The following is a 25,246-nucleotide window of genomic DNA, read 5'->3' as shown; positions in this document are numbered from 1 at the left end:
AATATGGTTAAAAAAGAAATACGGAAATTTAGCGCTACTTAAGCAGTCTGATACACCACCCTTGTACATTCATAAGACGCTGAGTCACAATTTTAGGAGATGGAGGCTTTATTGATCACCATAGAACACAGCGTCAATCGGCATCACATTGTGCATAGCCACATTGGCGGTCTCTCCTTCACCCCGATATGCACTCTCACACAGAGAACGCCCTCTCATGCTATGTCAATCGACATATAGCATGGCTCTTGGAAGTATGATGAAAGTGATTTGTGTTCGAGTGTTCAAGTATATACAGTAATTAAATTTAAAGAAAAGGTTTAAAGGCGTATAAATTAATTCATTCCGGGTTTTACCTAGTGTCTATTAAATCACCCCAACATTATCGTACATGAGCTTTTTTTGTACTTGCTGTTTGTGTTTGTAAAAAAAACTGAAGTTTCTTGTTTGGAATGATTTTCAATTTTGTTTGCTGCCAGGCAGGCAGGCAGAGTGAAAAATATAAACACACTCCTCTCTGAGCATTGTGATAATGACTATTTCAAAGCCAAAGGACTCTTGAACAGCAAACTTGTCTGCCTATTCTTGTTCCGATTTGTGTTCAAAATAGAATATTTGATTTAAATAAATTGTTCCTCGATCATAAACTGATAAGATGGACAGACAGACCTGAACCAATTGCTTAACACTGCTTTTTGCATTGTATGCATGGGGCAATTAATGATGCAACCAACACAATACAATCAGAACATAATAAATAAACCCTTACCCAATACCGATCATACTACTTTACAAATACGGAACAGCGCATCTCCGCAGGTAACGCAACTCCGCGCCCACGGTAACAAATACGGAACAGGATACTTTAATTATCCTATGCCTCATCAGTCACGTCCAATTATCCGATGCTAATCCTAAACCCAGTCATGCCACAGGAGACAGACAAGACAAGAAATACCCGAGCCGTGCCAGCGTGGCACAGCTGTTAAAGATGCAGGTCGAGTCCCCTCACAGACCCAATCAGCAAAGCACCATCCCAGGACTTGAGAACACAGACATGAGGATGATGAGATGCATGGCTGGCTGAGTGGGGGTGTTGTGCCGCAGGACAGCCTGACAATGACGGTGAAGCCTTCTATGGCGATCAGTCTTGGAAACTCCTTTGAGCCTCTTCTGAGAAACTGCTGTTAAGCCAATTCCAGGAAACTCATTTTCACCCCCTAACTCAGGACCCTAAGATCCCAAGCCAGCCACCTTAACCGCAAAGCCAACACACCAGGCTTACTCAAACAACTCTGAGGCATTTCTCTCTGGCTAATGGCACACTATGTTCTCCTTCAAACTGCCACGTCCAGGCCTCAGATGCTTTAAATACTAGAGTAGCTCATGGTGGTTTTGTATGCACTTGCATGTCCAGAGCTAAACTCTTCAAAAATCATCTAATTGAAGGTCATTGAACAATTTTTGGTTGGTAACACATTTGCCACTGATGGCGAAATAGGTGAAATGGCCACGCTCCTTTTTAAGCAAAGTACTACCACCCGCTATTACTGTATCTCCAGAACCGTTGGACCGAGAAGGTTGTGTGACCACGCAAAATGTTCGGAATGTCCACATTATGGGGGGTCAGTAATACATTTCCATGTCCAAAAGTCAATGTTTTTTAAGATATTTGCCAAAAACTGATTTCAGCATGGTATGCACGACAGTTCTGACCCTTTATTATATTACCTGTTGTAATTTTGCACATTGTCCATATTTTAGAGTTTAATTATGTGGATTTCTACACTTTTTGCCTTTACTACAGCCACAAAACACCACACATTTTATGCTCATTCCTCTGCAAGTGCACGTCTTGGTACTCATACATGATGTTGGACATTTGCATGGAGGGGGCAGGTCATCGGGCCTGCACGGTACTGGCAGTATCACAGGTGTAATTCCAATATCTGTTGCTTTATAACCATACTGGCGTGGATCTGGTTTGGTGACTGCAGGATTTGGAGCTTGTAACCACATCTTACATTGCAGATATGCTCCCTTTATGTGTTCTCGTAGCGTTGAAGAACAGCACAAAAGCTGGTTGAAGTCGAGCTGGTTCTTGGAATTGTGGTACTGCTCCCAGCGATACTCATCGAATGTGGAACAGTCGGTCTTCTTTAATCCAGACACAAGGAATTTTTCAGCATTACTTATCATCTGTGGTGACAGTTCCTCTACACCAAACCCTTCCAGTAGGGAGAGATCCATGGATGCTTTCATGCCAGACAGTTTTGGACCCACCTTGCTGGTACTGTCACACCCGCTAAGTGCATGAATGGCTGGGAGACACAACACCAAATTGTTGTCCAGTTGATCAACTAACAGGTGGACTGGTACAGTTTTCTTGTTTTTCCAGTTACCAAGCTTTACAAACAGCTTTTGTAGTTGCCAGGTTTTCTTGAAGTGGAAGATGAGGTTGACAAAGACATCTGTGTCAGGTGAGTCAACCAAGACTGATTGAACCCCGTGTTTCACAATACCATCATTAATATGGAACATTATTCTGTCATCGGCTTCTTCTTGGTTGCTTGAGAGCTCTGCGATCTGTGTTTCAGTGCCAGCTAACAGTTTCCTACACTCACCCCCATATACTCCTCCAAAGATAATTTCCTTTTCTGACACAAAATTCTGCAGCATCCATTTGAAGACGTACTCCTGCAATCTTACTTTGTTCAACATTGAGCTCCAAAACATATCAAGATCGACAGGGAGTTTCTAATTGTCAGACCTAATGGTGATAGTGATTTCTTCAGAAGAACTTCTCTGTGCATGTTCCATTTGCTTGATTGATGATTTTTGATAAACATCAAAAATAATGTCTATTCTTGTGGACTCAGAACCTTCAGCAAAAATGCTGTTGGAAAGACTCTCAGCCAATTGCCAAAATGTGTCAAGGCCCATCTTTTTCATTGGTAGTTTTCGCACAAGTGCCATGAAGTCCACTATTGTCATCTGAGCATCACATTTGACATTCCTTTTCTCCTCTGGAAGTTGATTGACTAGTTCTCTCGATAAGGAGGCTTTATCAGGCTTCTTCAATCTGATGCCATCTTTACATTCAGTGGTGAGGAACTGGGATGTGCTGGTCACTTCATACTTCAGGAGCTCTAGCATGCTGTACCCTCTTTTCTCTGGCATAATCAATGTACCTAATCGTTTCTGCAGCATCTTTTTTGCCATCGATTTCTTCACTGTGGACGGTGCAGAAGCATGCTTCACGAAAACATTCTTGCAGTTAGTAGGTATTGTGTCATGTAGGTGTTTCTCCTTATTCCGGAATCTGGTCTCAACAAACTCTTGATAACTCTTCTCACCAGTTTCCAGGCATTCAAGTAATCCGTCAACAACCTCCTGGGGTATATCAGCTCCAGTAGAGATGTTGTGAAGTCTGATCCCAGTGCTGAATGGATTGTTGATGGATTTTATGTAATCCAAAAGTGTCCTTGCGCGTTCATGGCTAATCTTCGCAGAACTTGGATTGAACTCATAGTGTAGGTTCAGTTCACTATACGAGTATCGTTGGGAGCAGTACCACAACTCCAAGAAAGAGCTCGATTTCAACCAGCTTGTGTGCTGTTCTTCAACGCATCGAGAACACATAAAGGGAGCATATCTACAGTGTAAGATTTGATTACACGCTCCAAATCCTGCAGTCACCAAACCAGATCCACGCCAGTATGGTTACAAAGCAACAGATGTTGGAATTACACCTGTGATACTGCCAGTACCGGGCAGGCCCGATGACCTGCCCCCTCCATGCAAATGTCCAACATCATGTATGAGTACCAAGACGTGCACTTGCAGAGGAATGAACATAAAATGTGTGGTGTTTTGTGGCTGTAGTAAAGGCAAAAAGTGTAGAAATCCACATAATTAAACTCTAAAATATGGACAATGTGCAAAATTACAACAGGTAATATAATAAGGGGTCAGAACTGTAGTGCATACCATGTTGAAATCAGTTTTTGGCAAATATCTTAAAAACCATTGACTTTTGGACATGGAAATGTATTACTGAACCTCCATAATGTGGCCATTCCAAACATTTTGAGTGGTCACACAACCTTCTAGGTCCAACGGTTCTGGAGATACAGTAATGGCGGGTGGTAGTACTACACTTAAAAAGGGGCGTGGCCATTTCACCGTCAGTGGCAAATGTGTTCCCAACCAAAAATTGTTCAATGAACTTCAATTAGATGATTTTTGAAGAGTTTAGCTCTGGACATATAAGTGCATACAAAACCACCATGATTTACTGGAGTAAAAAGAACATTAATGACTCATTCCAAAGGGGGAAGAAAAAAAAAATCCTTAAATATGTCAAAAGGGATGGCTGTTTTAAAAACATTAAAATGGGTCGGACGCCTCTATCCATAACATAAAAATGATGCATGTCTTAATCTTAACTCCCACTACAAATCATTTCCACAACAACATGAAACACGTACAATAGACAGACAGAGTATATCTAAAAACTTACTTAATTCTAAGTTTTCAAAAAAAATAATAATAATAATAACAAGCCGGTAGGCGACGAGGGATCCGCTAGGATCGAAGCGCTGGATACGATGCTTTTCATTCTGATCGATCCACCGACGAAGATTCATTGCCAAGACGTATTGGTTCACATACAATTGTTCCTCTGCCTGGCAAGATTTTTCCTATTGCGTATTTTGCCAACTGGCACTCCTTGAGTGGAGATGGAGGAAAGTGTAAATGACAAAAAATGATCTAGCAACCATGTTCTATCACCATGCCAAAACGCAATTGTCTACATCCAACAATTTCGCCTTGGTGATTTTTCACTTGGCATATTCTCGCAACTGGCACCCTTCGGAGTGGAGATGGAGGAAAGTTTAAATGACAAAAAATGTTCTATCAACCATGCTCTATCACCATGTCAAGACGTATTAGTTTACACTTATCCGTTTAGCCTTGGCGATTTTTCCCTTTGCAGATGTTTGCTAACTTCCGGCAATGGCTCGAAAACCGGAAGTCGGAGGTCAATCACGTAGGAAAACTTTTTGTAGTTCTTGAATAGCTCTATCACGTGGTGCAATAAAATCGCTATCGAAATCCTACCACTGCAGCGCTAGGGACGAATTAAGTAAAAAATGACGGTAAATAGACACCCTATTTTTGAAGGACTACCATTTGAAAAATAAAACCGAAATCAAAAAATCGGCTCGAGTAAAATTTTCTAAATATCTTGAAGTGTTTAATTCCGAAGTCTCGTTTCTCCACATTCAAAACTGTAGGACAAGTATTGAAAATAGTGAGCGTAGGTCGAGAAAAAGTATTTTTTCAAATTTTGCGTATTTCAGCCCCGACACCCTTGGTGATTGAATCTGGAAAAATGCTGCGGTTCAATTTTGTAGTAGTTATTAAACTCTATCCATACACCGAATTTGAACGTTCCGCCGTCGACGATTTCCGAGGTCAAGGTCACTTAACATATTCCCTGTTTCACCACCTTTCCGCATTCAGAGGGCTATGAGAGATAGAAAAGGGCATTCGGAGGGAAACTATGAGAGATAGAGGAACGTTATGCCGTCGCGATAACTAGATGGGGATGCAAGGAATAGGCAGGAGTTGGTCCGGTCGCTCTACCTATCATAGAAGCCACGCTACGTCAGTTACCGTTTGGGTTCTTAAAACACGGTTTTTCGGCCGCTGCATAGCAACGGGTGGTTGCTTAGCAACTAAATTCAAACGCGCACACTCCCATCCCATATGGCACCTGTTCGCCAAGTTTCAATGAAATCGGTTTTGCTGGTTTGTGCTGTGGAGCCTCGCGTTGCAGACACACACACACACAAAACCCGACAATGGATATCTAGTGAATCCCAATGATAGATCTGTACGTGGATCGATTGGATATGATTTTGGAAATCAAAAAATATCTTTCACCGATCATTCAAACGTGTGTTTAGTCTTCTTGCACACAAACCCGACCGGAAGTGTGCACGACAACCAGAGCTCGTTAAATGTCACTCAAGCCTTCATCTCCAAACTGTTTGCCGATAGTTGACGTCATCCAGGAGACACACATCCAGCGTTACAACCAACCGCCTCATGAAAGTATTGTTGTGATTTTCACCTCTGCATAGTAAAATGATGAATCCTTAGTATAAACGGTAGTTATTTCATAGTATTTGCTGAGTTATGCAAATGATTGCATGTAAATAGATGTGCGTTGTGAATGTGTTAAAAGAGTCCATATATGTTCTTTTACCTCACACACCCTCTTCTTTAAACACTTTCATTGCTCAGAAACTTCTTCATCTCAGCTATCAAAAACTTTCCAACCAGTTTAAACCAGTCCGAGTGTGCCTCCTGATGGCACAGTGTGGTAGATGGTCAATCGATCATCATCAACGCCAACAGCACACCAAAACCCAGTATCGTAACCTAGGACCCCAACAGAGATCGGAGCACAGACCCACCAGTCAGGTGAGAGGAGAGAACCCCCAGCTCTCCACAACTCCTCCCATGAAAAACAGTTGGGGGCCGAAGAGAGAGAGAGAGATAGATAGAGAGAGTTAGATAGAGAGAGATAGATAGAGAGAGATAGAGAGATAGAGATACTTTATAAGGGAGTGAAACCAAGTTGTCTTTAAAGAAGAAAGAGCAGAGAGAAGAAGAAAGTGAGAAGAGAGAAACGAGCGTCTTGGAGAGTCTCGGCTTGTCTTTACCATCTTGCGCTCATCAGCGTCTGATCTGGACGCTACAAGCTAATGTTCCGGAGTCCACACTGTGTCCATCTTCTGATCTGGGGTCCATAGACATGTGGAATGGAGCCAGCGCCGGATCAAGACGGACCACAAGTAAAGAGACATTGGCTAAGCTGATGCAAGATGTGCTAGGACACGATTGGTCATCATATATCTATCTCTATCTCTATGTGTAAAAGTGTTCAGTGGCTGCATAAGGAATCCAATGGCAGGAATATTCATGTTGGGATAAGTGGGAATGTTAAATGCCCTGTAAATACAAGCTTAAAACCATTTTGTGTCCCGACGCCTCCTGTCCTGATGGTGGTGTATGGAAAATGTTGATGAGTTGATAAAGAAATTATTGGGCTAGAGATGAGAATGCATCACGTGACAATGATTCCACTCAGCCAATCGGTTAAGATCTGTTATGTGACTGTCGACATGATTCCCCGTTCGTAAGGCTGACCTCATTAGTAATGGCAATACGGCTGTGGACTTGAAGCTGGCTTGAGATTCGTGGTACGAAAGGTGATCATGGTCTTCAAAGACCCACCGTCTATATGGAGTTATTCAAATGGGAGCGAACCACAACAGTACCTTCGCTACAGCCGATTTGTTGTACTTTGGCATACACGGGCCTGGTCGGACACAACTACAACTACATTAGATTTAAGTTTTAGTGATACATTCCAAACACTCAAACCATGTGTTAAAGGCCCGGTCACACCTTGACATTTTAGCCAGTGATGGCAACGTATTAAAATGTATGTAAAACGCTGGCTTACGTTGAACTTTTGATGTTTTTTTTTAAAGATTCGGACGTATTCATAGCGACTTGGTCTTATGTATAACGCATTGGTAACGGACACAGAACGTTTCGTTGTGTTATAGATAACTTATACCAAAGAATGCTGAACCTGTTGTCGGCCTACACAACCGATGCCCAACGATAGTCTAACTTAGGCATAGCGCGTTGCACGCATCGTCGACGATGTCGTGACGTAGCCTATTAAAAGGCTGACGCACAACGATTCGAATCATAACTGCCGTAGAAATGAAAGTGTCAACATCGCGGTCACACCTTGGCGATCTTGCCAGCGTATGCTGACCTAAGAAAAATGTGTCGAAAACGTTGGGGCACGTCAAATACGGTATGGGTAAGTTTGGTATGCGCGAGTAGAACGCTAAATACGCTATCATACGTCGTAGTAAGTAGAGTACGTCAAGAAATTTTAAACATGTTCAAAATTTTACGACGTACTCGGCGTATGTCACACGTTCCGCATGCGATGGGGATAAGTTTTACACACGATATGTGGACGCTTACACACATCCACAAATGCTACTTATAAGCTACTCATAAGTCGAAACACGTCACGGTAATGTCTTTTTTACGCGAAACTTATTTCTAACTTATGTTTGACGTGCTTTGAACCAATTCTTTACGTAGTCCCAACACACATCGACGTATGTAGACTTATTCCAATGACGTCTTCCGGTCGACAAAAAAAAAAAAAATTAATGTGTTTCTAGCTTACAACTGCCATATAAAGACGTGTTCCCAGCGGTTTTGGGAATTGGAATATAAAAATGCTGCTCATAAAAGGGGAAACCCAACAGTGTTTGAGTCCTTTTTGAGTCGATGTCCATGTCAGCAGTAACAGTATCAGTATCAGTATTAGTATTAGTATAAGTAGTAGTTTGTTCATGTTGGCAGTAGTCGGTGAGTGTGAGGGGGAGGGTGTGGGTTATGATGGATCGTCCTTGCGTTTAACGATTTAAATGATAAACTCAACGATTTAAATGGCTGCATCTCCACTATTGAAAGTAGACGCTTGCGCTCAACAATTGGATTTTTTTACACTCAACGACTTTTAAACGGTACCACTCAGCTATTTTCATTGTTTACAATGAACGATTTAAATTGCTGTCACTCGCCTTTGTTTTTTGACGCTGGGGTTTGGAAATTTGAAGCGTTTCTTCTGAACGTGTTAAAACGCTCAAACTCGACTATTTTAAATAGACGCTGCCGATGGACAATTGGAATCATAGCCAAGCTAGACATCGAAGTGTGAACATCCTCGTCATGCCGAAGAAAAGTTTGAAGAATGCTGCAAATAAGTGTCCTGGCCGTGGCCGTGGACGCTGACGCAAGGACGATCCATTATACCGACGTCTTTCAGCCTATGAGTAACTTAAAAGTAACGTCTGTCGACGTGTGGCAACGATCGCGTAACGTGCCAACAACACGTTAATCATAGGTTAGAAATAAGTTTCGGGTACGCTAAACATTACCTCGGCGTGTCTCAACTTATGATTAACTTACAAGTAGCATGTGTTGACGTCTGTCAACGATCGCAGACCGTGCATACAACTTGTGGCCAGCGTAGCGGAACGTGTGAGTCATACGCCGGCATACGTCATGAAATTTCAAGCATGAAAAAATTTGAGGACAACCAAAAAGTACAACGTTTAAAGCCAGCGTACAACGACGTATGGCAGTGTTTTTCAGCATGCTCTCAATGTTATCAAAACTTACCCATAACGTATTCAACGTGTGCCAGCGTTTTAGAAAAAAAAATTCAAAAATCGGCATACGTTGGCTAAAACGTCAAGGTGTGACCGGGCCTTAAGCTCACTTCCACCAAGTATGTTGTCAAACTGAGCTGGCATGGAGGCCACAATGGCATTTGCTGCACAGGCAAGCGCCCGATGTAATGACACTCACTATTGGCCGATTTACGACTGGCCATTGTATTAATCACAATAGAGTCAATTCGTCACTGACGATCTGATAAGCCTTTTTCAAGTGTACTCGTGGACAAACATACCATTTTCTGTTTCAATTACAATCAAAACTGATGAATGAATCAAGCGCAAACTTACATTACACAAATGTAAAATATTCACCTTCTATGTGAAAATAAAGTAGACCCAAGAGGTGTATTAAGAAACTGCAAAAAAAATAAAATAAACCAATGTCACCCGCAGGGTGACCCGTATCTTGCCAAAAGGTGACCACGTGTGACTTCTTTAAGGTCACACTGAGGTGAACAGAGCTGCTATCCACCAGGAGCGACTCCTTGAGGAATATCTGCCTACGAGAGATTCCGATGAGAATCATTCTACAGAGTAACCATGAAAAATATGCGTTTGCCTCATAACGTCACCAAATGACGTCATAATGTCTCAAGCTTGACATATCTAGAAAGCACTCAGAGGTGTTCAATTTGAGGTACTACACGATATGGTTCCTAAAACTTGAAAATTTGACCTTGGGGTCAAATATGTTTGACCTGAGGTGCTAACCATGAAGGTCAAGGCCAATCGCCACCAAAAATTAATCAGCTGAGCGCCAGACCATGAATTATATTCCCATGAAGTTTGAAGACGATCCGATCAAAATTACTCAAAAAATAAGGGTTTCGTCGACTCCCCTGATTTGCGACAGTGACCTTGACCTTTTACCTTGACCTTCAAAATTTTATGCGCTGAAAGGGACCTCTATAGGCCTCTGATATGCGAAGTTACAAAAATTTCCAATGAAAACTGTGCTCTGCAGAGTGATTTATACATGATTACAGACCAAAAAAAAACAAAAAAAAACAAACAAACAAAAAAAAATATGAAGGTCAAGGCCAATCGCCACCAAAAATTAATCAGCTGAGCGCCAGACCATGAACTATATTCCCATGAAGTTTGAAGACGATCCGATCAAAATTACTCAAAAAATAAGGGTTTCGTCGACTCCCCTTATTTGCGCCAAAGTGACCTTGACCTTTGACCTTCAAAATTTTGTGCACTGAAAGGGACCTCTATAGGCCTCTGATATGTGAAGTTACAAAAATTTCCAATGATAACTGTGCTCTGCAGAATTTTTTATACGTGATTACAGACAAACAAAAAATATATATATATACACAAGCTGACTAACATATCTTGCAAAAACTTCGTTTTGGCAAGATAATAAAATAGCCATCCCACTGGTCTACTAAAGGTATGCATAGGAAAGTGGGAGAGGTTTAGGGGAAGAGAAGAGTGGTGGCAAGGGCATTTTAAACATTGATACAATGGTCAAGAAGTGTTAAGAGTGTTAAGCAAGATGATACAATGCTGAATAATAAAAATAAATAAAAACAAACAAACAACAATAAAAACAGGCCACTACGTCAAAAACATTTTGCAAGCTTTCTAGTTGAGGAAATCGAGGCATTCTGCAGTGGCGTTGGTCACCTTCCCAGGTTAAATTCCCCAGTAATGGAAATGTTCAAAACCAAAGTATTCTGGTCGATTTCAAGTGAGTAGCGTACAGCGTGTCATGTGCTCATGACAGAACTGTGTAATGAAGTTTCTGGCGACCGAAAATAGCAAATAAACTCAAATTTAGAGACGAGCTATACAGTTCAGCAATGTGCACCGCGCATCTAAGAGTGTGTGAGTGGTGAAAAATGTTTCAAAATAGGTGTGAATCAGTAATAGATGATAAGCACACTCACATGCAACTAAATGTTGATTTGCATAAGCATTCTGAGTATTGAACAATTGATTTTGGGCAATCTTCATATTGATGTGTGTGTGACATCATTAGCAATTATTCACATCAATGTGACATTTTAGCAATACAAGTGTGGAAACTATCATTCAAAATTAATTAAAGCAAGTGGGGCAGCGGGTTCTCAAAAAAAAAAACACTCATTTGATTGATTGGGATGGGAAGGGTTTAACCGCTCACCACACCCCCGACCCCCACGGTCCAGCCATTTCCTTTTTTTGGACCCTTCAAGAAACATTTGAGTGGCATCAAGTTCCAAAATGATGAGAATGTGAAGGCTAATTCCCTGCAATTACTGCATGCATACCTACCTACCTACCTGTCCCAAAGATTTCTCTCCCAACATTAAAATGGTACCAGAGTGAAGGGACAAATGTAGATACACAGTTGAGGAACAGCTTCAAAAGTAAGGTTTTAATTTATCAACTTCACTTTAAAATTTTCTCAATTGCAGGTTAAAATGAACCACTAAATACTTGCAAAATTACAACCATGAAAGGACCATCTATTTATAATGCAAGCAAAAATAGGAGTCATTGCTCGACAGCATTTTCTTTTCTTTCCATCTTTGTAATTCATGTCTATTGTGCTTGGCGTGTGCCTTGAACAATGATTCAACTGTTCAAAGTCCAAAAATAAACTCACTGACCTCATAAGGTGTTTAGTCACGCGACCAGCAATAACAAAGACAGAATGAGTGGAAGGACAACTTTAGGAGACATTAGTTCACCAAATTGTTTAAACAATGCACAAAATTAACGAGAGTGAAGTCAACGGCGCATCGTTACAAATCCCCACGCTTCCTACTGAAAGCAAGGTTGAAATATGGCAAAAAGTTCCACCAAGAATGACCCAATATAAATTTTTTAGTTTAAAATAAATAAATAATAATTTTTTTTTAATCTTGTTTTGACCCATGACCCCTAAATTTCCACCCCCCTGGGGCATGAATCGGGGGTCAAATATTGCATGCGTCCCCCCCCCCCCCAATGTTGATTGCATACACAAAGATTCATTAAAAATGTGTCATTGCATTTTTTGGTATTTGACCTTTTGACCCCACCACTGGGGGGCAGGGCCAAATCTGATACTGCTCTCACACCTTGCCATGTGGATCATAACAATCAAGTTTGGTGAATGTCTGCACAATGGTTGAGGAGGAAAGAGCGTGATATATGGACAAGACAGACACGGCAGACAGACAGAGCATCTTACAATATCCTCCAGACAAAAAAGGAATGCAACACCAACCATCCCTTAAATGCAAGCAAACAAATAATAAGCAAAGTACAAACATAAAAGTCGGGTCGGAAGATCCAACTCCAGTGGATTCTCATATTAAATGCACCCTCCAACCCCATCCCCACTCCTCCTCCAACAAGAAACAACCTGGTTATTAGAGCCCAGGATAAAGTGAAAATTCCTTTCCAAGCTGGATGCATGTTATTGCCTGGTGAAACTAGGGCATTCAAAAATGTCACCATAGCAGGGTGATAATAGATAAGAATCGATTTAACCCTTACTGGACGTTAAACTCACCGGCTTTTCCAGCTCCGCAGGCAGCTCGAAGACGCAGCGGAGTTTCGAATCCATAAGGTCATCTGGTTTTGCATCTTTCCACTGCCAATGGTAATAAAAGGACAAATATGAAGACATGCACGCAAATGAGAGGATCAAAAGGGTGTCAAGATGAAGAGACCAAGAGGGGTAGATGAATCATCTGGTTCGCATATTATTTCGACTGTTTATGCGAGCACATTGTAATTTGTGCGTTGTGAATTTGAGAACGACTCTAAAATTTGAACATCCACAAATTTAAATGTGCTCAGGTTGCAGCACAATGATTGCACTGTTGCACTATTGGCTCATCCATAGGAATTGATACGAATGGATTGTTCAAATTTTCAAGTCGGTCAGGATGCTGCATTAAAGGTGTTGGACGAAGTGTGTGTCATCTTTACAGAAAATAAGTTTTCACGGATGAATTTAGGTGCCGGTCGCCGGTCTTTTTAACCACCAAATCTTGATATTAGAATTTTTTTTGAAGAATTCATAATAGAAAATTGCTTTGAGTCTCCAACATCGCCTTTCATTGTCATTGTGACGAGTCCCGAAGGTCAATTTGTCCAATCAGAAGCCTTTGCCAAGTAAAAGTCAGCCCGGAAGATCGCCGGAATTTCCCCTGGTGCTGTCAAGCGAAGGACATGCAAGATTAAGCGGACATTGTTTTCATGTTGTATTTTAAGACATGTTATTAATTGAAGTATTGGTCAAACAAATTTTGATTTTTTTAAAGTTAGATTATGCTTAAAAAGTGACAAATGTTGATTTTTTTGTTTAAAGTCATTTTATGGTCAGAAATAGCTGAGAACGCATGAGTGACCCTTTGGGAACCCTACACTGGCTGCTGTGGTAGGACCCTCAACCGGAAACATTTCATTTCGACCTGCAACTGAAAATACTAAATAAAATCACTGGTTTTTAACCACTTGCTTTAGTATTTAATAAAAAGGCATTTCAAACAACTCAGACTCCCTCGGACGGACGTTAAACTGGGCGTCCTGTCTGCTGGTATTGATGGACGTTAAAGAGACCATTGTGTCCTTCGTGAAGTGTGGGCGAGCCATCAAAAGCAACTTGAACAGATTCCAAATTCCTGCACCGACTTCCTGAGTCGGAGTGGCGACCCGACCAGGACTGCAGCCGAGTAACTGCTTTGGCAGCACCAACACTCTGCATAGGAAATAGTACATGGTGGTGGTGGTGCTGGTGGTGGTGGTTATACAGGGAAGGTACACTAGATGGTTGTATAGAAAGACAAAGATAGACAAGATGCAGCAAGACAAGTTTTGATTATTTTAAAAGAACAGGTTTTGGGTTGCTGATGACTTCGCATGATTCGAAGGTTATAATCACATGAATAATTAATCGTTGGGCAATTATTTTCTTACATTTGAAACTCAAAATATGCTAAAATTAACTTTTATATCAAAACTTTTGTCAGTGATTGAAAAACAGACCGGAATTTACCGAAGATGCTATGACGTCACGTTCTCCGAAAACTTCGGGAACATTCGGAAACAGCGTGTGAACAATGGCGAGATGCGAATCAGAGAGTGATTTCAGCGGCGATGGAATTGAGTGTTTTCATTCTGATATTGCCGAGGACGAGTCGGAGGATGATGGGAATTTATACTATGGAGTTTCTGGCCCTGAGCCATATAAATTTGAGCCACTTGCAAGTGCCAGAAAACGGCCTATTTCGTGTACAAGTGGCAGGACCGACTGGCCGGCAGTTCACACTGACAGACTCCACCAGACAGATTGGTTTGTAGATTTTCATTTTCCTGTTCGATGCATAAAATAATTTAAAGTTTGATACGTCTGTGACTTGATATAATAATTTTTAACCCTCTAGTCACTCAAGTCAGAAATAGAATGAATCAATAATGGACCCAAATATATGACACACCGGAGCCTTGGCGTTGAAGTCTGACAGCTGAGGTTAACCCCAGCGAAAGTGAACAGTTAGAACAAACCCCAACTTTCAAGAGACTGTTGTGGCATAGAAATACCAAAACATGTTTAGCCTCATTGGGAAATATTCTACCAAATTTAGAAAAAAAAGTGGAAAATTGATCAATTTTTTACAATTGAAATGAAATAGCCCAATTTGCTGATGCTGTTAAAAAAGTAATTTAATCAACAATAAGTTGATTTGTTGAGAAAAATTTTCATACTTGTGTTTTTCAGAAAGTTTACTTATGTGTTTTTCCATGTACTCTTTAAGAATACATTTCAAGGTTTTTCTCACTTCAACTCAACAATTGATTGTGAAAGAGCAGTATCTGGAGAACTTGTCAACCAACAACTCATATTCACAGAGTGGTGATCAGATGGGTTTATGCGTTCGTAATCCTCGGCTGTGAAATGGTCACTACAAATGACAAGTCTATCCAAAGCGTCCTCTTCACCAGTTTTCTTTGGGGGAAATTCACCCGTTTTGTTTGTACAAATCAAATCCACTGCTGGCGAATGTTTGATTCCTTTGGAAATCGGTGGGAGCGATTACCCATTTTCCAGCCATTTTCGCAAAACATGACGACACACGTACGAGACATGATGTACATATATCCAAATAACTTTGTTCTACAATAATTCAAAATAAAAAAGGATAATATAGATAGTTGCAAGCTCAAAAAAAGCCAAAGAACGACCCGCTGAACTGGACACTTCTTCAATGAGCGAGTAAGCGTCCGCTTTGTTTTGGAGAACGTGACGTCAACATCCATATATGACATGCGTCTGTTTTTTTTTTCAACAGCCTCGAGAAATAACAACTTTGGAGTTACATTTCATTAATTTTCCCAATAGTTAGGCAACCACAATAGTTTGCATCGAAATATTTAATGCAAATATAATCATATTGATAAATTTTCAGAACATGTTTGGTGACTCGCAACCTGCTCTTTAAAAAAGAAAAGAAGATGAAACCCATGTCTGTTGTTGAGATACCTTCTCTACTGGCTTTAATAAATTATTTACATTATTTGAAATAAACAAATTAAGAGTATAATAAATTATAATAACAAAAGAAAAAGTAACCAAATGCGGGTTACATGGCCGAATCTCATAACTATCCAAACACTCTCATTAGTATTTGATTCCAACCTTTACCCTGAGGACTTTCCTAGTCACTCACTCAAGGCTATGGCAATAAAGGATTATATCTGGGGCATGTTGACTCCATTAGCACAATGGCTATATTTTTTACATTTTAGGATGTCTCACTAAAGAAGTGACCATCATAGAGGAGGGTGGGGAGGAAAAGAAAGGAGGGGGGAGAGGAGGGGCATGCACCAAAAGAGGGAGGAGGATAAAAGACCGTCAAATGGGCGATTTGGGGGAGTGGGAGTGAGAGAGAGAAGTGCTCGGGGTGTGGTAAAGCTGTGACAAGGACAGAAAAGGATAATGGTGAAGGAGTGAAACTAAAGGTGAGCAGTGGATGGGGGAGAAGGAGTGCATGAGGAACAAAAAAGGTGGCTCTAAGGTATGGCATGGTCACCGTTGGGGCACCAACAGGGAAAAGATGGGGAAAATGTGCGATGCAAAGGCCCAAGGAAAGGAAAAATAGGCATACAAGGGTTTTTCGTTGCCATTGGCTACTGGAGAATTCAATGGATAGTTACATGGCTGAATGTCCCAAACTAAAAGTATTGCACTTAAAATGACCCTGCTAAATATATGCAAAGTTTTCACACCTTTCTCCACTTATTGGATCATTGGCAGCAATGTATTTTTGACCGCATTTTAGTGGCCATGACATGGGTTTGAGTTTACTCAAAAAGTTCGAATTCTGCTGCTGGTCGGGAACACAATTTGAAATATTTTCAGGCGAGTGTCAAAAGCGAGTCAACTTGTACACTCTCAGATGCGGTTAGGCCGAGTGTCTAATCTGTACAAACAAATTCATACGTTCCACTTACCACAGCATCCATGTCTGAGATGTCCTGTGGAGCAAACATCGTCTGCACCATAAACTTGTGCCGACTTTTCTCATTGGGGTCATAATCAAATGGCTGGAGCATGACTGGATAACCAGAGGTAGTATGCAAAATACAGGAGTCATTTATATCCATAATTTTTCAACAGCTCTTCCCCAACTACCCAAATCTGCACCATCCCAACATTTCCTCTGCAAAACACTTCATTCCCCACTTTCTGGCTATTCCTACCACCCCTCTCCCCATTTCTCATCCCAATACATTGCAAGTATTCTACCACCCTCCACCCTTACTTCTCCGGTCCCAACTCTTACCAGACACGTTGATAGAAGAAGCAGCATCCAGTGTGCCGCTGTTGGGGCGCACGCAGTATCGGCGTGGCGCTGTCGTCTTTACCTTGAAACATACTCGTTTATCAGATGGATTCGACAACTTCAGATTGGTGGTGACCACATCTGTGAAAGGACCTGTCAAACCAGGGTGTTATAAATGGTTTTCATCAACGTAGGAAACCAAATGTAAAAAATAAATAAAAGCTTCACAAACCTCTCGATTTAATATAGATTTCTTTCAAATGTCATCTCATTGTGAAATCAGTATATTTTAAATTTGACACAGATAAGAATAACTAGGGGTATTCCAAAATGGTAAACAAAGGAGATACAAACAAGAATATATTTATATATTTTCATACCAATTACATTTCCTTGTATGGATATATTTAAAAATAAAAAATAAATGTTGGCATGCCTGACGATTGTAAGCATCTTGTTTGTAGAACCATTCGAATGTCCGAAATAAGAAAAAAAATCAATCAATCATATATACCATACTTTTGACAAAGCATCAGTGCTGTCGAAATAGTTCCTGGGCAAAGGTCATGCTGTGTAGTTTGCCAATGGCTTCCGAGTAATCAATGAGGGAAGGAATTGTGTAGCTCATCAAGTTGTCAGAGATAACCCACCTACTCGTTGCAAAAGACAAAGCTGTTCGGGGCATTAGTGAGTCAGCTGGGGTTTTATTGATAATGGTGTGTTAATTTTGCCACGTATAACTGTTTCTACAAGTATTTGTCCGTAGATAAATGGAGTATTACTCTCCCCTCTGGGCGTGCATCCGAGTATCACATCTGCCTCTCCTGGATTCTATAGCATCTCAAGCTCTCAACATTATTGGAATCTCCAGCGATGAAGTTGAAGCACAAGTTCTGCTGATCTCGCATTGCAGGCCTCAATGTTTTGTTACTGCGTAGCCTTGGGTCTAGCCCGCTGCTCTTTACTGCTTCAGCCCTCCGGCCATACTCAGAAATTCCAGAGTGTACGAGTTCTTCTCATAACCCCTCCTGGTTAAACTGGTTAAACGTCCAAAATCCAGACCATCTGCACATCCAAACTCTGTTGTTCCTCACTTCTCCAATCCGTAGAACTACCTTTGAGAGGCTGTTCTAGACAGTTTCCTCCAGAGCTTCAAAAGCAGGCAGTGCACCACCTTCTCATGTCACCACCCCCCCCCCCCCAATCCCATTAGCCCTTTCTACACCAGCCCTCATACTTGCAGGTTGCATTGCTCCCCTCTTATTCTGTCTTCCTCTCTATTTGCTCGTTAATTCCCTCGATTGTTGCATCCAACTTTCATCCCACTGCCCACACAATCAGTTCATAACCTTCATCACCTTCATCACCTTGCTCCTCCATGAGCCTCCTTTTGAAAATAAAAAAATTACTGTTTAAAAAAATTAAAACATCCACACCGTTTGCAATGGCATCTTTAACCTCCTAGTACCAAATAGGTGCTGGTAGACGGGTTCTCCAGCTTAACATCTATCCTAAGGAAGACAAATATTGATGCCGCGCCCTGCTTGCAAAACACCTGCTTGAGATCTTGTAACCGAGTCAACATTCAAACCAAGGTTTAACATCTAAAACGTGGGTGTACATACATTTAGGATATTCAGCCAGCAAAAACACACACACACAAATTTAAGGAATCGCTGCAAATGATATTAATTTCACAACATCCTATATTCAACTTTATTTAAATTGTAAACCTCAAAACATAGTTCCTTTATCTAAAATAAGAACCTTAACCTAAAAGCAAATGAATGACTGCATGGATCATCAGCTGGGCACCGTTCTTCCTCGAGGTTTTGATCCCTTCAGCCGAGAACCTCTCCAAACGGCAAATCCACAACATCGGTCACAGATCCACAGCCTCAGTTGCGTCCAGGCAGTCAACTCATCAATTAAACAAAACAAAAACAAAACACCTTTCACAATAGAAACTAGAGGAGCACTTGGAGTGCATACCTCTGCCATGCAATACCTGATCCACAAGAACATATCCGGTCCAATACATTTTTCAAATATCATGCTATAGTTTTTGGCACAACCTCTCAATGGTGAAGAATCACCTAAAAAAGAAAAAAAATTATCAGATCCGGATCCAGGTTCAAATTCTCACCAAAATCGAATCAATTGTCCACCAAGTTTCATCCAAATCCATCCACAACTTTTTGAGATATCGTGCTATATATCATTTTGGCCCCATCTCTCAATGGTGAAGAATCACTTAAAATTTTCAAGTCGTCGGATCTGGATCTGGATCTGGATCTTCACAAAAAAAATCTAATCAGTTCGTCCTCGTCGCACACCGAAACTGTCCACAAAATTTCATCCAGATCCATCGACAAACAAACGGACACAAAGGGGTGAAAACATAACCTCATTCACTTTCAGTGGCGGAGGTAATATAATAAAATAGCAGTTCAGGATGCACGTTATGCGAACCGGTTCTCAAGGTTGAGGTAATGTGGGGGTGTATATCCACATTGTTTTAATCAATTAGTATTTCCTTACTCTCATCTCATTATTTATAAATGAAAATACTGTCAGCTTCATCTAAGAAGGAACGTCTGTTGTCATGCAAGATGGTCCCTCATAAAAGATGCAAAATAGATAGAAATGTCCAAACTGTCCAAGTCCCTCGTAACTGAAGACGACCAATGTTGGGTTTTTATTTTATTTTATTAGCACTGCACATCATGTCACTGAGCACTGGTGTTTGCTCTTGAAAGCATCATGCAATACTTTGCAATTAAAAGGGATATGTTACGTGACCACGTGTTCAGCTGAGTTTAAATTTATATCTGTCCAAGTAGAATATTACTCGTGCAGATATTTTCAGAATATATATACACATATATCTAGATCTATCTTATAGTTTCCTTATCAAAAAATATTCACTTGTGTCTAGTTGTACATACAAGCAAGCACGTTTAGATTACATCTGTCGACATGTAAAACACAAGGATACAAGTGGTAAAAATGATCTAATATGACTCACAAATTGTGTGCAATGAATGGAACAAGAAAACGAGCCTGTAAAAGTAAACAAACAAACAAAGCTAAATTAAGTGAGCTCACTTGAATGAAGAAAAACAAACAAACAAACAAACAAACACAACTGTGCTAAATCAGGCATGTTAGCTCGTGCTGTTAGAAAGCTTTCACTTTATTGATTATGCAGACATTGTTGTTCCAATACAATGTTGTTGTGTTTTTTTTTTTTTCAGTTACTGCAGTCAACTGTGGTTACAAAGGAACCCCTATAGCCATCCAAACTATCCATGATAGGTAAAGCTCCCATATAAAAGATGTAAAATAGATTGACATTCCAAACATCTGCCGTGAAGATCAATCCCTCATAACCAGTTAATTGTGTTGACATACACGACACTCACACGGACATTTCAACTTCATATAATTATAGGCTAATGCTGACTGTCTGTCGCACCCTGAAACATGGAAACATTCCCCAGAGTAATAATAATAATAATAATAATAACAACAACAACTAGCGAAACCCGTGCAAAGTTTCAAAAGTGAGGGTTCGTTAGGACATCAATATATCCAGTGTTCACAATGTGATTTATAAACAATGTTTCTTGTTACATTTTTTTGTGTCAAATGCACCTTCTGAGGTAGTCAGCATGTGCAGAAGAGGGTTTTACATTGCAGACACCGTTTTCTAGGAGTGGCATTACGCCTCTCAGCGGTAACGGTCTGTCAAGTGTCAACGACAGACGTGTCAGTGAATGACCGATGATGTCATGACGTCATTACGCCTCTCAGCGGTGACATCACACGTCACCATTCAAACTAATGTAAAAATTAGAAAAACCACCAAAAATTCCCAAACCTGTTCGTCTGGCGTGATCTCACATAGCCTATGCTGTACATTAGACCAGATCACCCGCATGCCGAAAGTGGTGCAAATCATTCCGGCAGTTTCGGAGGAGATACGTCCACAAAATATGGCTTAGCGTATTAATATAATAATAATTCAAATTTTTTATTTATTTATTTTCTTTACCACTATGAAATATTTAACTTTCTATTTTTGAGTTATTTAAACCAGCGCAAGAATAAAAAGCTTCCTTTTAAAAAAAAAAATATAGTGTGGCATTTTTCTTTTAACAACAAGATTCTGCGAGTTCACAATAAATGTCCAAATGAGCTCCAATTCACAATATCCTGAAACTATTTCATCATTGTCAAAACCCAAAATGCCTTCGACTTGCTCGTGCATACGACCGTAGATCCTCATACAAGGAGTCGCTTTTTATGACACATGCACACAACTTACATCACGTGCAGTCATTAGATTGCACGTTACAAATGGCATTACAACTCTACTCACAAATGTACTTGCATCGACTATTCAAACAAAACAAACAAAGCATGGCATATGTCACATGGTTATTTTATTGGTCAATTTGGCATCACAGGGCCACAACTTTTCACTTAAGTGAGCTCAATTAATTACTTTCGTCTTGTTTGTTTACCTTCACAGGCTTCGTTCTCTTGCTTCTATATTTATTTATATCAATCAAAGGCACAGAGTAGAGCTTGCCCAAAACACAAACAGAACAAAGACATTAATTAATAGACTTCAGTGTACTTTTCCATGAACAACAAGGACGTTAGTAGATAATGGGCAAACATATAAATGTTTGGTGCATCAGTTGTTGGATATCAACCTGGGTTCCACGGATTACAAGCCAAAAGTTTGGAAGGAAACAGACAAACAAACTCAAAACTATTATTATTCACCAATTACTTGCATCTCTGCCGATATCGAGCAACCCCATCACCCGACTGAATCTCAATCAAACATAAAAATTTAAAATAAAAATAATGTTACGGCTGTGGAAATTCGCAAACCACCATTCAGGGCCCGTAGGTGAGATAACTCGAAGTACATGTGTAGTTAGCCCTAAACCCGTTGTTTAGAGGGAATTTATGTGATTCATTCGGGCTGCGACGCTTTGAGATAGCCGTTTTTCTGTTCTATCTTTATTTTGAACCAACGATGTCTCAACCGCCATCACACAACAACCACCTTAACCACCACGCCAGCCATCGTCACCAACTACAACCACGCTCCAACCCTCAGACAACAACAACGCCAACAGCCACGAGCTTTACCTTCACAACTCAATCCCGCAAACATCGCATCACCGTCATTCCCAAACGGCACCAAAACCATCAAACCACCACCGATAAACCGTCCACCACCCTCACCTCTCCTTCTACGGCCATTCCCGCACCACCTGTGAACACTGAGCGTCGGGCTGTCTTGGGCTCGTTCAGCGATACGCACCGAGCCGCGAGCGCAGATGGCGGCCTTTCCGAGGGAGAATTCGGATCAGGAACGCTGCATGCCCACTTGTGATCCGTCCAATTAGCAAGCGCGGAGCGGCTTGGCCCCGCCTCCAGGCGTGTCTGTGTGAAATCGAGATATGTAAATTCTAGGATCAGGGGAGGTTCCCGCCCACTTTTCGTCCGTCCAATTGGCGAGCGTGGCTCCGCCCCCGAGGTCATCCTGATCCGGATATTTGCATATTGTTTTCTCCTGCCGGCCTATAAAACGGCGAGCGCAAGGCGAATCAGAGCAGAGTGTGGCAGTAGCAGTGTGTGTCGGCAGGGCAGAGTGAGGCGAAGTCATCGGTGTGGCATCGAGTTGGGTTTTGCAGTCGGCTGAGGAGAGTTGCGGGAAGAGGCCAAGGAGCTCGGGTCCGAGGCGAGAAGGACGGCGGTCGGCGACGAGGTCGCGGTGTGAGATCGCTCGTCGCGGGACCCAAGCCAGTCAGCCAGCCATTCTCCCTCCCCCAGGGAATCAACAATTCCCCCTTTCCCCCACGCTGAGATAGTGCAACAAGGGGGCCCCGTTCACACCCCACTCCAAACGTCGTGCCAACGAAACCCGCCAAGGAGCACGGAGTCGGGGCACAGCCACATCTGCGGCTCATCTGCCAACGCGTCACGAGGACGCGGGTAGGACCCACTCGGTCTCGCGGACCTGGCCGCTCCTTCAGGTCATGCGCGCATATTGGCCTACAGGTCTGTCTGCCCCCTTGTCTATGAGGGTGGCTTCTTTCCTTTGCTTTTGAGTAAATGTGTGTTGGCGCAGTCTGTAAAGTAGAACTGTATAAGTGTTGCCGTGTGTGCGCGTATTCGGTAGTAACTCTGCGTCATTGTTTCTTTAGTTTTAACTGCTATAGGTGCATTTTGACTGTACATGTGTGCTTTCCGTGTGTCGCGTAATAAATGTGCATTGTGTGAACAGTTTTCCCGTTTCGCTTCGTCTTTTCTTTGACCTTCCATCCTGCTTCACGTAAAGGGTTCGTAGTGGGCTTAATACGCCCGGTAATTAATCTGAACCGTCCAGGTCGGCGATAACACCGCTCGGTTATCCTGATAGCACGGAACGGGCCGCCCAAGCGGCCTGTGTCCGGAGTCGACCTGCGGCGAGGTGCGATCGCCCGATCGACCATTCGCGCAGGTACTTAGGTAGATCGAATTTGGCGAGCGACCCTATCCTGCGCGGGTGGGCGATTGGCACGATCGTGGTGAGGTTAAACCCCCAGCCGTGACTAGCTCCCGGCGTTGGTCCGAGAGGGTCACGAAAGAATTGTCTGTTCCGGTGGGCGAGGCGGCCGCCATTCGAGTCGAGCGGCCGATCGCACGCGAATTCGCAACAATATATATTTTTAAAATTTTCTGAACTTGGCTCAGGATAATTTCATCAACCTCATCTCATTGTTGTAATTTTTAAAATGCAATTGGAAGATATAAAAATAAACACCGACCTGTTTTAGCTGAAATTAGATGGCAAATGCCAAATGAGTTACAGCACTTAAAAATACCCCCGAGCGGGAGTGCCGGTCATCCCTGCCAGAGGTCGAAAGTAACTCTGTGCCAGACTGGAATAGGGGCAGTTCATAAAGTACGTACGCTCTACTTCCGGGTTTCAAAACCACCCACCCCCTCTCTGTATGCAGGCTAGTGACCACCCACCCACCCCCCTCATACATCGCTAATCACTTGCAAAGCCAGCAGTTCCTTATGAACCGATGTTTGCAAGTCATGACAATGCAGTCCCTAGCGGTGTAATTTACCTTTTTCTTTTAATATCACAGCACGTCATTTATGAAAATAAAAGTACAAATTGACATTCAAGACAATGTTAATGTCATAAATGAAAGTAAGTGTGCATATAAACTTGTGTTCCATTGTTTTAGTTAAATCTGACAAAAGCTTCAAATGTAATATTTGTATCGGAGAGTTTCGGTTGTTAATTTAATACTTTTATTTTTGTATGTACTTTATGAACGGCCCATACGGGGAATCATAGCGAAGTTTGAAGGGCTATAAAATTGGAACGAGAGCAAATTTCAAAAAAATGGCTCGTGTTGTTCCAGATAATAGTCCATAGTATCTGAATCACTAATAACATTTGATCTCTCTTGATAAATGAGGGAGGAGATACGATTTGAAAGACGATTTTCGAAACTTTGACAGCCTCGTGACGTTGACCTCGACCTTGAAAGTTATATCGTTGTGCATGTCTCGTCGACCTCTATCCATTCCACTATTGATTATTTGTCTCCACTCGGTTTGATTGTGGACGGACGGACGTACGGAAGACTTCGAGACTGTTATTATTAGGTCATTTCTACTGAGATGATAGAGATGACCTAAAAACTGGAAAATAAAATAAACAAATAAAAAATAGGTAAAAAAATTAAATGCTCACCGTTTTCAAAGTGATCCACATAATCATGTAAAGGGTAAGCTCAAATATAAAACAAGGACAAATGTGTCCACGAGCAGCGTCCTAAAGGTTTTGTCGGCTAAAAAAAATAATTTTTTTTTTGAAAAAAAACAACTTCCGATATTTCGTCACATGCCTTGATTAAGCCAATAGCGAAACGCATCATAATGTATTTACATATATCGTGTATTTACGAAATTACAATACAATAAATGGAATAATCTTTAAATAGTAACGTGAACTTTTCGAAACTTTAAAGCAAATGTCCGAATATATTTAAAAGATCATGATAGAAGCTCTCAAAAGGCACCGTCTAT

The 25,246-nt window shown here is 41.4% G+C and overlaps 1 protein-coding gene across 1 annotated transcript in view; it reads right to left on the bottom strand.

Moving 5' to 3' along the window:
- LOC147022074 (vesicle-associated membrane protein-associated protein B-like) overlaps positions 1 to 25,246 on the bottom strand; it is a 43,621-nt gene that overhangs the window by 13,471 nt on the left and 4,904 nt on the right. Inside the window, exons 2-4 of the mRNA XM_085892651.1 lie at positions 17,129 to 17,281; positions 16,797 to 16,900; positions 12,850 to 12,930 (exon numbers count right to left, since the gene is read on the bottom strand). Coding sequence (XP_085748777.1) covers positions 12,850 to 12,930; positions 16,797 to 16,900; positions 17,129 to 17,281 — 338 coding nt within the window. The remainder of the gene's footprint in view (positions 1 to 12,849; positions 12,931 to 16,796; positions 16,901 to 17,128; positions 17,282 to 25,246) is intronic.

This window comes from Eptatretus burgeri, chromosome 8, assembly GCF_056783735.1.
Source record: "Eptatretus burgeri isolate ZD-2024b chromosome 8, Ebu_testis_v1, whole genome shotgun sequence".
NCBI classification, from domain to species: Eukaryota; Metazoa; Chordata; class Myxini; order Myxiniformes; family Myxinidae; genus Eptatretus; species Eptatretus burgeri.
This window is presented reverse-complemented; position numbering and strand designations above follow the sequence as displayed.